Source organism: Drosophila kikkawai, chromosome 3L (assembly GCF_030179895.1).
Source record: "Drosophila kikkawai strain 14028-0561.14 chromosome 3L, DkikHiC1v2, whole genome shotgun sequence".
In the NCBI taxonomy this organism is placed as follows: Eukaryota; Metazoa; Arthropoda; class Insecta; order Diptera; family Drosophilidae; genus Drosophila; species Drosophila kikkawai.
This window is the reverse complement of record NC_091730.1, coordinates 27,949,878-27,962,595: the sequence shown is the minus strand read 5'-3', so window position 1 is coordinate 27,962,595 and position 12,718 is coordinate 27,949,878. Positions and strand designations below refer to the sequence as shown.

Genomic DNA, 12,718 nt, shown 5'->3' with positions numbered 1-12,718 from the left:
GTTGATGCTGATCAAGAATATATATAGTTTATAGGGTCGGAAACGTCTCCTTCACTGCGTTGCAAACTTCTGACTGAAATTATAATACCCTGCAAGGGTATAAAAATACGCTCGTACAACTCCCAAAGAGGAAACTTTGAAAAATTAATAACCGACAATGAATTTAATAGTATAAATATAAAAGAATACTTAAGAAATGAGAATATAGAAGTTCATTTTGTGAAACCGAACAGTCACACTGGCAATGCAGACGTTGAACGATTTCATAATACTCTAACCGAAAAGATAAGAATCATATACCTTGAAAACAAAGATCTATCAATAAAAGATAAAGTTAGCAAAGCTATATAATATTATAATAACAGCTATCACTCAGCAATACAAAATACGCCAATGAATGTTGAATATGGAAATTGTGACAAAAAAATTATTTATAATAATATTCTAAAATATAAGAAACATTACATTACATTTTTAAATAAAAAAAGAGAAAATTTTGAAGAAACTAGAAATGAAGGATATATAAAAAACTATAAGTCCTTAAGACACAAAAATGAACCGAAATATAGAAAATTTAATTTAAATAATGTACATAGCTCCAACATTAAAAGAAAGAAGAAATATCAGACTGCAAATGTAACATAATTTACCATAATTAATTCCCTAACACATATGTATACAAACGAATTGTAAAACCCAAGATAGTCCTAATTTAAGCGATGGGGAAGTTATGTAGTCAAAGCTCTATCTCTCTCTTTGCCTACATTCAACAGTGAGAGCTTTTCTTCTCGATCTAGATCACTAAAGCTCTCTCGACTATTAAAAAGCTAAAAAGGAGTCAGAACCAAGTTGAACGTGAGCGAAGCAACTACAAAGAGTTTAATAAATGAAGTTATACCAGCTAAAATCATTCAAATGTGTTCTAATTCAACTAAATGTTAACCGAAATGCGGTAACAAAACTCGTGCGATCGGAAATTCCGAGGAGCGGAGAGCGGGCGAGCGTTGCTAAGCTGGGAGCGCTTGAGCTTTTGGACGCTCGGTGGGCACGCCTAAGCTAAGGATTTTTATACCCTTGCAGGGTATTATAATTTCAGTCAGAAGTTTGCAACGCACTGTATATTTTGGTAAAAATTTTATGAAAATCGGACGACTATATGATATAGCTGCCATAGCAACGGTCGAGAAATAAATAGGAAAAAAATTATAGTTTCGTTGTTTTTCAACGTATGCTTATCTACTCTGAGATATAAGCTTTTTTTATTATTCTAGAATTATGGTATAAATTTCATAAAAATGGGACAACTATATCATATAGCTGCCATATAAACCGATCGGTAGATGTAGAGAAAATGTAAAACTGGGAATGTAAAACTGTAACTGTCAAACTGTAAACATAATAAGTGTAGGTAAAATGTAATGAAACTCTGTTTTGTGAGTGTTTTCAGCATTTAAATCTATAATATAAACATCAAAACCAATCTGCAAGGGTATACAAACTTCGGCGTGCCGAAGTTACCTTCCTTTCTTGTTTCTATTATAGTTTGATTATTACGATTATTACGGTAAGCCGAAAATTGGAACTCGGGCAACGGAACCTATATAGGGAGGCAGGAGACAGAAAGAGGGAAAGATTAGCGGGATGTCAGCCGGCGCGGTAACGTTGGGGCTCTAGTGATTTAAAAAAGGAAAAAAATAGAAAACGTGAGGGAAGTGGCGCGAAGAAAAAAAAAAGCTCTATCTCTCTCTTTGCCTACATTCAACAGTGAGAGCTTTTCTTCTCGATCTAGATCACTAAAGCTCTCTCGACTATTAAAAAGCTAAAAAGGAGTCAGAACCAAGTTGAACGTGAGCGAAGCAACTACAAAGAGTTTAATAAATGAAGTTATACCAGCTAAAATCATTCAAATGTGTTCTAATTCAACTAAATGTTAACCGAAATGCGGTAACAAAACTCGTGCGATCGGAAATTCCGAGGAGCGGAGAGCGGGCGAGCGTTGCTAAGCTGGGAGCGCTTGAGCTTTTGGACGCTCGGTGGGCACGCCTCCTGGCGTGAACACATATGTTAAAAGTTTTTTAAAGGTATTAAAGTTATTTTTTATAATATATATGAATTTATTTATATATTTTACAGCTAAGGATTTTTATACCCTTGCAGGGTATTATAATTTCAGTCAGAAGTTTGCAACGCACTGTATATTTTGGTAAAAATTTTATGAAAATCGGACGACTATATGATATAGCTGCTATAGGAACGATCGAGAAATAAATAGGAAAAAAAATTATAGCTTCGTTGTTTTTCAGCGTATGTTTATCTACTCTGAGATATAAGCTTTTTTTATTATTTTAGAATTATGGTATAAATTTCATAAAAATCGGACAACTATATCATATAGCTGCCATAGAAGCGATCGGTAGATGTAGAGAAAATGTAAGGCTGGGAATGTAAAACTGTAACCGTCAAACTTGTTACGGAACTGCTTCTCGCCAGGGCAATGCCGGGCTAGCTCAGAGTGGCCCAGGGCGGGTTCGACCCGATGCCCGCAGTCCGCACAATCGAATACCGACAAAATATCGGACGTCTCGACTAACACCATCACTAACAAAACTCACATCACTACGTTAAAAATGTAAACAACGATTTGGACGACAATTTGGACGAATTGGTGGCTTAGCTGTGAACGCCACGACGCACCCTCCCATCCAGTGATGCCTCCTGGTCATCTCGGGGCATCACCCATTCTCCGGCGGACCGGAGTCTATTCCAGGCGGTCTGGCGACCGACTCATCCCCCCCAGGTAATAAGGCTTATTCCATGTTCATTGTTCTTTTAATACTTTATAATGATCGTTTTAGATTTACTTGTACATGGCAGGGTACGTGCCTCCCAATCCCTCACCGTGGTCGCGACCCTAGCCAGAGATGCGCTCGCGCCAAGGCTGCCGCCAAAGGATCAAAAGAAGTGGCCAAGGAGAAATGGCCAACGACACACCGGCCAACAAATTACTTTAAGTACCCCTTTCCTACCTCGGGTCCCTACTGGAGCTCCAAAAGAAACCACAAGGGTGGGTCACTCGAAAATTCCTCCTTCTTTTCACCCTAAGAATTTTCAATCCGCAGCACTTGTGTTGCACAAACCCCGGACACAAGGCACGAATACGCGGAGAAAAAGGTACGGCGACAAGTGACACAGAATACAACAAAAACAGATAACTTAAATATTATTATTTTATTTTTTTATATATTTCCGGCGACTGAGAACGATGGCCAGAATGGGGCAGACGAAGCCCAGGATTGGTGACTAGCGGAATTCGGCCAGGACTAGCAGCAAAACATGTAGGCCCTACAAGCGGCATGAATCCTCCGACCACTTAGGTTAGGGCCGGCCGATTTTGGGATTGGAACGGACTCACCGCTGTCCTCCAGTTTCCGTCGGTTGCTCCCGATTTCGCCTGATGGCGGCTTGTGCTGGCGGCCGCTGGCGCCCAAGAGTGCGGGGACCGGATGCTCGTGCAGGTGTTCCTGGGAATGAGGGGCTCGCCCAGACCAAACTCCACCGAACGCTCGGAGACGTGAATGCACCAACACAGGGAAACAAAAAAAAAAAAACCCGTGGCCCGTGCTATTCGTCACGGCCACGCTGTAAGGAAAAACATATATCCTTTTTAATAATGACTATAGATTTTTTTTTCTTCGCGCCACTTCCCTCACGTTTTCTATTTTTTTCCTTTTTTAAATCACTAGAGCCCCAACGTTACCGCGCCGGCTGACATCCCGCTAATCTTTCCCTCTTTCTGTCTCCTGCCTCCCTATATAGGTTCCGTTGCCCGAGTTCCAATTTTCGGCTTACCGTAATAATCGTAATAATCAAACTATAATAGAAACAAGAAAGGAAGGTAACTTCGGCACGCCGAAGTTTGTATACCCTTGCAGATTGGTTTTGATGTTTATATTATAGATTTAAATGCTGAAAACACTCACAAAACAGAGTTTCATTACATTTTACCTACACTTATTATGTTTACAGTTTGACAGTTTCAGCTTTGCATTCCCAGCTTTACATATTATATACATTTACTGATCGCTTCTATGGCAGCTATATGATATAGTTGCCCGATTTTTATGAAATTTATACCAAAATTCTAGAATAATAAAAAAAAAATTACATCTCAGAGTAAATAAAAATGCGTTGAAAAACAACGAGGCTATAATTTGTTTCCTATTAATTTCCCGACTGTTCCTATGGCAGCTATATTATATAGTCGTCATAAAATTTTTACCAAAATTCTGAAATAATATAAAATGGCCATATCTAAAAAATGGTGCAAATGGTACAGCAAAGTTATAATTTTTATTCTACAAATTAATCGAACATTTGTATGGCAGCTATATGATATAGTGGTCCGATCCAGCCCGTTCCGACATATATAGCAGTGAGAGTATATAGAAGACTATATGCAAAGTTTCATTTAGATAGCTTCAAAACTGAGGGACTACTTTGCGTAGAAACAGACAGACGGACAGACAGACAGACGGACATGGCTAGATCGACTCGGCTGTTGATGCTGATCAAGAATATATATAGTTTATAGGGTCGGAAACGTCTCCTTCACTGCGTTGCAAACTTCTGACTGAAATTATAATACCCTGCAAGGGTATAAAAATACGCTCGTACAACTCCCAAAGAGGAAACTTTGAAAAATTAATAACCGACAATGAATTTAATAGTATAAATATAAAAGAATACTTAAGAAATGAGAATATAGAAGTTCATTTTGTGAAACCGAACAGTCACACTGGCAATGCAGACGTTGAACGATTTCATAATACTCTAACCGAAAAGATAAGAATCATATACCTTGAAAACAAAGATCTATCAATAAAAGATAAAGTTAGCAAAGCTATAGAATATTATAATAACAGCTATCACTCAGCAATACAAAATACGCCAATGAATGTTGAATATGGAAATTGTGACAAAAAAATTATTTATAATAATATTCTAAAATATAAGAAACATTACATTACATTTTTAAATAAAAAAAGAGAAAATTTTGAAGAAACTAGAAATGAAGGATATATAAAAAACTATAAGTCCTTAAGACACAAAAATGAACCGAAATATAGAAAATTTAATTTAAATAATGTACATAGCTCCAGCATTAAAAGAAAGAAGAAATATCAGACTGCAAATGTAACATAATTTACCATAATCAATTCCCTAACACATATGTATACAAACGAATTGTAAAACCCAAGATAGTCCTAATTTAAGCGATGGGGAAGTTATGTAGTCAAAGCTCTATCTCTCTCTTTGCCTACATTCAACAGTGAGAGCTTTTCTTCTCGATCTAGATCACTAAAGCTCTCTCGACTATTAAAAAGCTAAAAAGGAGTCAGAACCAAGTTGAACGTGAGCGAAGCAACTACAAAGAGTTTAATAAATGAAGTTATACCAGCTAAAATCATTCAAATGTGTTCTAATTCAACTAAATGTTAACCGAAATGCGGTAACAAAACTCGTGCGATCGGAAATTCCGAGGAGCGGAGAGCGGGCGAGCGTTGCTAAGCTGGGAGCGCTTGAGCTTTTGGACGCTCGGTGGGCACGCCTAAGCTAAGGATTTTTATACCCTTGCAGGGTATTATAATTTCAGTCAGAAGTTTGCAACGCACTGTATATTTTGGTAAAAATTTTATGAAAATCGGACGACTATATGATATAGCTGCTATAGGAACGATCGAGAAATAAATAGGAAAAAAAATTATAGCTTCGTTGTTTTTCAGCGTATGTTTATCTACTCTGAGATATAAGCTTTTTTTATTATTTTAGAATTATGGTATAAATTTCATAAAAATCGGACAACTATATCATATAGCTGCCATAGAAGCGATCGGTAGATGTAGAGAAAATGTAAGGCTGGGAATGTAAAACTGTAACCGTCAAACTTGTTACGGAACTGCTTCTCGCCAGGGCAATGCCGGGCTAGCTCAGAGTGGCCCAGGGCGGGTTCGACCCGATGCCCGCAGTCCGCACAATCGAATACCGACAAAATATCGGACGCCTCGACTAACACCATCACTAACAAAACTCACATCACTACGTTAAAAATGTAAACAAAGATTTGGACGACAATTTGGACGAATTGGTGGCTTAGCTGTGAACGCCACGACGCACCCTCCCATCCAGTGATGCCTCCTGGTCATCTCGGGGCATCACCCATTCTCCGGCGGACCGGAGTCTATTCCAGGCGGTCTGGCGACCGACTCATCCCCCCCAGGTAATAAGGCTTATTCCATGTTCATTGTTCTTTTAATACTTTATAATGATCGTTTTAGATTTACTTGTACATGGCAGGGTACGTGCCTCCCAATCCCTCACCGTGGTCGCGACCCTAGCCAGAGATGCGCTCGCGCCAAGGCTGCCGCCAAAGGATCAAAAGAAGTGGCCAAGGAGAAATGGCCAACGACACACCGGCCGACAAATTACTTTAAGTACCCCTTTCCTACCTCGGGTCCCTACTGGAGCTCCAAAAGAAACCACAAGGGTGGGTCACTCGAAAATTCCTCCTTCTTTTCACCCTAAGAATTTTCAATCCGCAGCACTTGTGTTGCACAAATCCCGGACACAAGGCACGAATACGCGGAGAAAAAGGTACGGCGACAAGTGACACAGAATACAACAAAAACAGATAACTTAAATATTATTATTTTATTTTTTTATATATTTCCGGCGACTGAGAACGATGGCCAGAATGGGGCAGACGAAGCCCAGGATTGGTGACTAGCGGAATTCGGCCAGGACTAGCAGCAAAAAATGTAGGCCCTACAAGCGGCATGAATCCTCCGACCACTTAGGTTAGGGCCGGCCGATTTTGGGATTGGAACGGACTCACCGCTGTCCTCCAGTTTCCGTCGGTTGCTCCCGATTTCGCCTGATGGCGGCTTGTGCTGGCGGCCGCTGGCGCCCAAGAGTGCGGGGACCGGATGCTCGTGCAGGTGTTCCTGGGAATGAGGGGCTCGCCCAGACCAAACTCCACCGAACGCTCGGAGACGTGAATGCACCAACACAGGGAAACAAAAAAAAAAAAAACCCGTGGCCCGTGCTATTCGTCACGGCCACGCTGTAAGGAAAAACATATATCCTTTTTAATAATGACTATAGATTTTTTTTTCTTCGCGCCACTTCCCTCACGTTTTCTATTTTTTTCCTTTTTTAAATCACTAGAGCCCCAACGTTACCGCGCCGGCTGACATCCCGCTAATCTTTCCCTCTTTCTGTCTCCTGCCTCCCTATATAGGTTCCGTTGCCCGAGTTCCAATTTTCGGCTTACCGTAATCTTGGGCGCTCAGTGCAACGGCCTAGTGCAAAGGGTAAAAACCCTTTCTCTTACTTTTGATATTCCCGGTTCGCTCACCAGTCCCTGCCTCCCCCTGTTCCTACCGACCCTACCTCTATCGATATATCGATAGCCCTCCAGCCCATTCCGATTGAAAATGCAACACCACCCAAGGATTTGGAGAGATGCTACTGGATTCCGGCGGCTCGACAAGATCATTGGGAGCATTTGGATCAGGATCTTGATCGCAGTTCCGTACGGTGCCCAACGCGGGACCCACGCTTTACGGGAAGTCTTAGACATCTTTTGGTTTCTTTTCGTCCTGGCATACTTTTTGTTTGTTTCTTTGTTCCCTTCCAGTTCAGATGCGAATGTCCTTGGCGTGATAGATGCCCAAACTTCGGCCCTGCAGATCCTCCAGCTCGTACGCATTGTTGCGTACGGCCTTCACCACTCTGGCCTTTAAAAACTTTTTGGCAAACTTTGCATTAAATTGCTTTCCGAAGTCGCTGAGGACAAAGTTCCGGCGATACACTTCTTGTCCCGGCTTCGCGGTGAAGACTCTGGCCCTCTGGTCGTATCGCTGGCGACTGTGGTCATATGCGGTCTCCAGACTCTTGCGCACCTTCTCCTGTACCACCCGGAGCTTGTCAGCCGTCGGCATTCCGGCCATTTCATGGTCACACATCGACTGCAGCTTCCTTGCCAGTCTGTAGCTGGACCCATGCAGGAACATGTGATGCCCGAACACTGTGAAAAACGGCGCCTCGCCTGTCGCTGCATGGACTGCATTCCTGATGGCCACCTCAATCTCCGGAAGGTATGCATCCCACTCCCGATGGTCACTCTCCAGGAACCCTCGGATCGCTGCCAGGACACTCCGGTTGACCCGTTCCGCTGCGTTGCTCTGTGGGGAGTAAATCGGGGTCTTCAGATGCCGGATCCCGAAGCTCTCCATCGCCTCCTCGAAGATCTTCGAGGTGAACTGCCGACCGTTATCAGAGTGCACCACCTCCGGCACTCCAAACTTGTAGAAGACCTCCGTAATGAGGAAATCTACTACGTTCGAAGCGGTTGCGTCTCTCATCGCCTTGAGGAATGTGTATTTGGAGAAGTGGTCAACTACGATGAAGATCCAGGCGTGTCCCTTCTTCGACCTCGGATATTTGCCAAGGAAGTCGACGTACAGCTTCTGGAACGGCCGCTCCGTCTGTACCCGCTCTCCGATCCCCACCATCATCCGGTGGTTCGGGGCCTTCGACTCCTGGCTGCTCCTGGTTGTCCTCATCCTTCTGGAACAGAACCGCTCCAACCCCGATGTGAGAAGCGTCGCACTGGATGAAGAAGTGCCGCTTGAAATCGGCGTGGACTAGTACAGGCGCTGTTGTTAGAGCCATCTTCAGGGCTTCGACCGCCAGCTGCGCCTCCGGACTCAGAGAAAACTTCGTGTTCCCGGTCTTCTTGAGCGCCTCGGTGAGCGGTGCTGCCAGCGTTGCGAAGTTCCTGACGAAGCGCCGATACCATCCAGCCGTGCCCAAAAAGGCTCGTACCTCCTTCATAGTCCTCGGCTCTGGCATCCTACGGATCGCAGCCACCCTTCCTGGATCCATTCGCAGACGACCTCCACCTACGATGAAGCCTAGGTAAGTCAACGACTTGAAACAGAATTTAGACTTGCTAAGCCCAATCGTTAATCCTGCTTCTCTTAGGCATTCGGCGACTCGTCGTAGGTAGCGGAAGTGCGTCTCGATGTCCGGTGCCAGGATGAGCAGGTCGTCCAAGTAGACGAAGACGTTGGACCGGATTTCTGCTGGGATTACTCTGTCCATGAGTCTCACCAGCCGCTGCGCCGCATTGCAGAGTCCGAACGGCATCACTCGGAACTGGTACAGGGGCCGACCAGGAACCGTGAACGCTGTCAACTCCTTGCTTTTCTCGTCCAGTTCGATCTGCCAAAACGCGAATTTTAAGTCCACGCTGGAGATGTAGTGCGTCTGATCGATTCTGGACAGGATTCCATCGATACTAGGCAAGGGGTAAGCATCCTTGACGGTCACCTCGTTCAGCTTCCTGGCATCCAAGCAGAACCTGTCCTTTCCAGGCTTCGACACCACCGTCGTCCGGTTACTCCATGGGCTCATGCTCTCCTCGATGACTCCCAGCGCCAGCATCTTGTCGACCTCGTCCTCGACCACCTTCTGCTTCGCCGGAGACATCGGATAGGGCCGATCCTTAAAAACCTTCGCGCCTTCCACCAGCTCTATGGAATGCTTCTCCAGGCTCGTGGTTCCTAAGCCATCCTTCTCAAAGGTGAGGAACATCCGCTTGATATCCTCCAGCTTCCGGGACTCCGCCTCGGATAGGGACCAGGATTCGGGATCGGCCTTCTCCTCGTCATCGTCTTCTTGGTCGGCGTAGTGTTCCATTTCCCTGGCGTGGATTTCTTCGGCCTTCATCACGCTGTTTGTCGGTACTTCTCCCACTACGGCCGGAGCCAAGCCAAACGCTCGCCAAAAGTCGACTCCGAGATATGCCGGCTGCTCAAGGTAAGGGCAAAGATAGAAAAGAATATTCTCTACCCTCCCTTTGTATTCCACAGGTAGCTTTAATCGTCCGATGATCGACCGATCCTCGCCTGCGGCCGTACGCACCATCGAGAAATATCTCTGGACCGGCACCCCCAACGCCTCCACCAGTTCCCTGCCGCCTTTGCCGAGCAGACTGACACTCGCACCGGTGTCCAATAGACCCGTCAGCTGCTGGCCTAAAATGGTTATCCCGGCGAAGGGCCTGGGATCGGAGATGCCGCCCCGCTGCACTGCTGCGACGACTTCTCTTCGCTTTTCCCTACGCTTTCGAAACCGCTCTCTGGCCTTCCGAACCGTTCGGGATACCTGGCGCATTCCGCACAGCTGGTGTTGTTTAAAAATTCTATTTCTAGCTTCTAAATACCTCCGCATGCGCTCCTCATAGGGTAAGTACCTTAATATATTTTTATTATTATGATTACTAATTATTTCCTTCCTTGCAGGCTCCCCTACATCGCGGGTTTCAGTCCTGGACGAGTTCCTCCCGCTCTCGCATCGCCCAGCCGACCGTTTCCCGCACAATTCGGGCATTTTGGGGCAACAGTATCGGCCTTTCCACATCGGAAGCAGAACACCTTTCGCAGCTCCTGCTCGCAATCGCGGAATCCATGGTCCAACGCTCCGCAGTTCCAGCATCCCGCTCGGAATGGATTCCGTGGCCTCTCCCGGACTTCCTCGACCTCAGGCGGGTGCTCCTCCTCGTCTGGTTCCGGTCCAGCCACCTCGCTAACCCTGTTCCGTTCTCCTGCCGGATAGCGCGTCGCTGGAGGAGGGAACGGTGTACGGCTCCGCCGTCCAAAGCTGCGCTCGACCTCGATGCTCTCCTGCCGCAACTCATCAACGGTGAGCAGCTCCATCGCGTAAACGAACCGCGCTATTCCCTCTCGCAGCCCCTTCTTCATCACCTTTACCAAATGCCGCTCTGGCATTGGCTTTTTCAGGCGTGCCGCAAGGGTCTGCATGGCGTGCAGGTAGTCGTCGACGGTCTCTCCTGGTTGCTGCTCCCGTTGCAACAGCAGGTGCATCCTCTGGTGCTCCGTTTCGTGGCTCTGGAACCTGTCCAGCAGCGCCCGACGCAACTGGCCCCAACTGTCCAGCCTGTGCTGCTGAACGTGGACCCAGTACCACTCCAACGCCCGGCCCGTCAGCAAGGCGTGGAAGTTACGCAGAACTTCAGTCCACGGGCAACGAGTTTGGCGTTGGAGGTACTCCAGACGAAACACGAATCCTTCGACGTGGTTCCTCTCGTCCTCGCCGCTGAACGTGATGTTCCACCGGTCCACTCGGGCGTACTGGGAACTGCCTCCCGCGTCCCAGTTGGCGTACGCCCGCTCGTCCCGGAACTCTCCGGCTCGGCGATCCTCCACGCGCCAGCTCCTGCCTCCGCCGTCATCCCGCGGCCTCTCTTCCGCCTCAGTGGACCATCCTGGGCTGCTGCTGGTCAACTCCAATGGATCCGGCGCCCTCCTTGGCGGCTTCGGTGGCACACGTGGCGGTGTCCTTGCCGCTTGCCCACTGGCCGTTTGTTGGCTTCGCGGTATGGCTCCACGAGCGCCCTGGGGTCCCTCCGTCGGTCGTCCCCTCGGAAACGGCTGCTGTGGTCGTGCTTCTGGGAACGGTTGCTGTCGTGGTGCTTCTGGAAACGGCTCCTGTTCCTGCTGGGCTGGTGTCCTCAGCGGCTCCTGTGGGTGAGTAACTGCCGGCCTCAGCACCTGATTCATTAGCTGCATCATTTCTAGGAAGCCCGCCCGCAGCTCTTCTCGCAACCCTTGACATATTCCCGCCTCTTGGGACTTGCGGTATGTCTCCGCTGCCTGTGCCAGTGCGAGGTTCACCGCCGACTGGATCGTCGAGTCTACTGGTGGATCCTGAAAATGTACCGCCTTCGGAGCGGAATCCATTTGCAACAGCTGGTCAGCTGCTGCCCCGATCGCCTCGAACTCCAGCAACTTCCCCTGGTTCGGCTCCTCTGGCTGTTCTGCTGCCCGTCGTCGCGGTGGCGTCCTCGACAACCCCACTGAAATCCGCGGCGGCGCGTACCCCACAGCACCTTCCGCGTCCGTGGACCACACTTCCTCTTCCTGGGCTGAAGGACCCTTCGACCTAAGCTAATACGTGTTTGCGTTTTCCTCTGCCATTCATTATTCCTAAACACCTAACAAATTTATGACGACACTTACACAAATATCTAAACAAACCCCAAAAAAAAACGATTCATAAACACCTAACACCGAATAAATAAATATATATGGTAAAACTAAATAAATAATTGTGCAATAAATAAATAAATAATTAATAACGATAATAATGATATAAATAAATAAATAAAACCAGATAAATAAATAAATAAATAACAAAAAAAAAATAAATAAATAAATAACCAAAAAATAAATAAATAAATAAATAACAGAAAATAAACAAATAATTCAATAAATAATCAACTACCACAATTAATATTTAAATTTCCATATATAATATGTACTCAGTTCACTGATGTTTCCTTTCTTTCTAAATTTCAGGGGGAGATGGAGCCGATCAACCGCCGGTGGACTCCGTGCCAGATTTCCTGCGTCTTACAACTGCCCAAGTCGTCCCTACTCCGGCCGCTCGTCAACTGGACTAACTTTCAGCTGAGCTGAAAGTCGCCAGTTAAGGACATCGGCCTTCGCAGCATCCCGTAGGATTTTCCTTAGCGAACGCGACCTGCGGTTCACCTTGTGGTGGTCGTGCAGCGCGCAGTAAATACTACGGGTCACGGTACCACCTCCAAGGCAATCCCACAAGCCGCCCTCAC

The 12,718-nt window shown here is 46.1% G+C and overlaps 1 protein-coding gene across 1 annotated transcript; it reads left to right on the top strand.

The window, feature by feature from the left end:
* The first annotated feature begins 9,514 nt into the window (after positions 1 to 9,514).
* LOC138928623 (uncharacterized) lies at positions 9,515 to 12,080 on the top strand. The gene is made up of 4 exons (XM_070285960.1): positions 9,515 to 9,882; positions 9,936 to 10,310; positions 10,368 to 11,612; positions 11,664 to 12,080. The coding sequence occupies exons 3-4, from the start codon at positions 10,533 to 10,535 to the stop codon at positions 11,943 to 11,945; spliced, it is 1,362 nt and encodes a 453-aa protein (XP_070142061.1). The 5' UTR covers positions 9,515 to 9,882; positions 9,936 to 10,310; positions 10,368 to 10,532; the 3' UTR covers positions 11,946 to 12,080.
* The last annotated feature ends 638 nt before the right edge of the window (positions 12,081 to 12,718 follow it).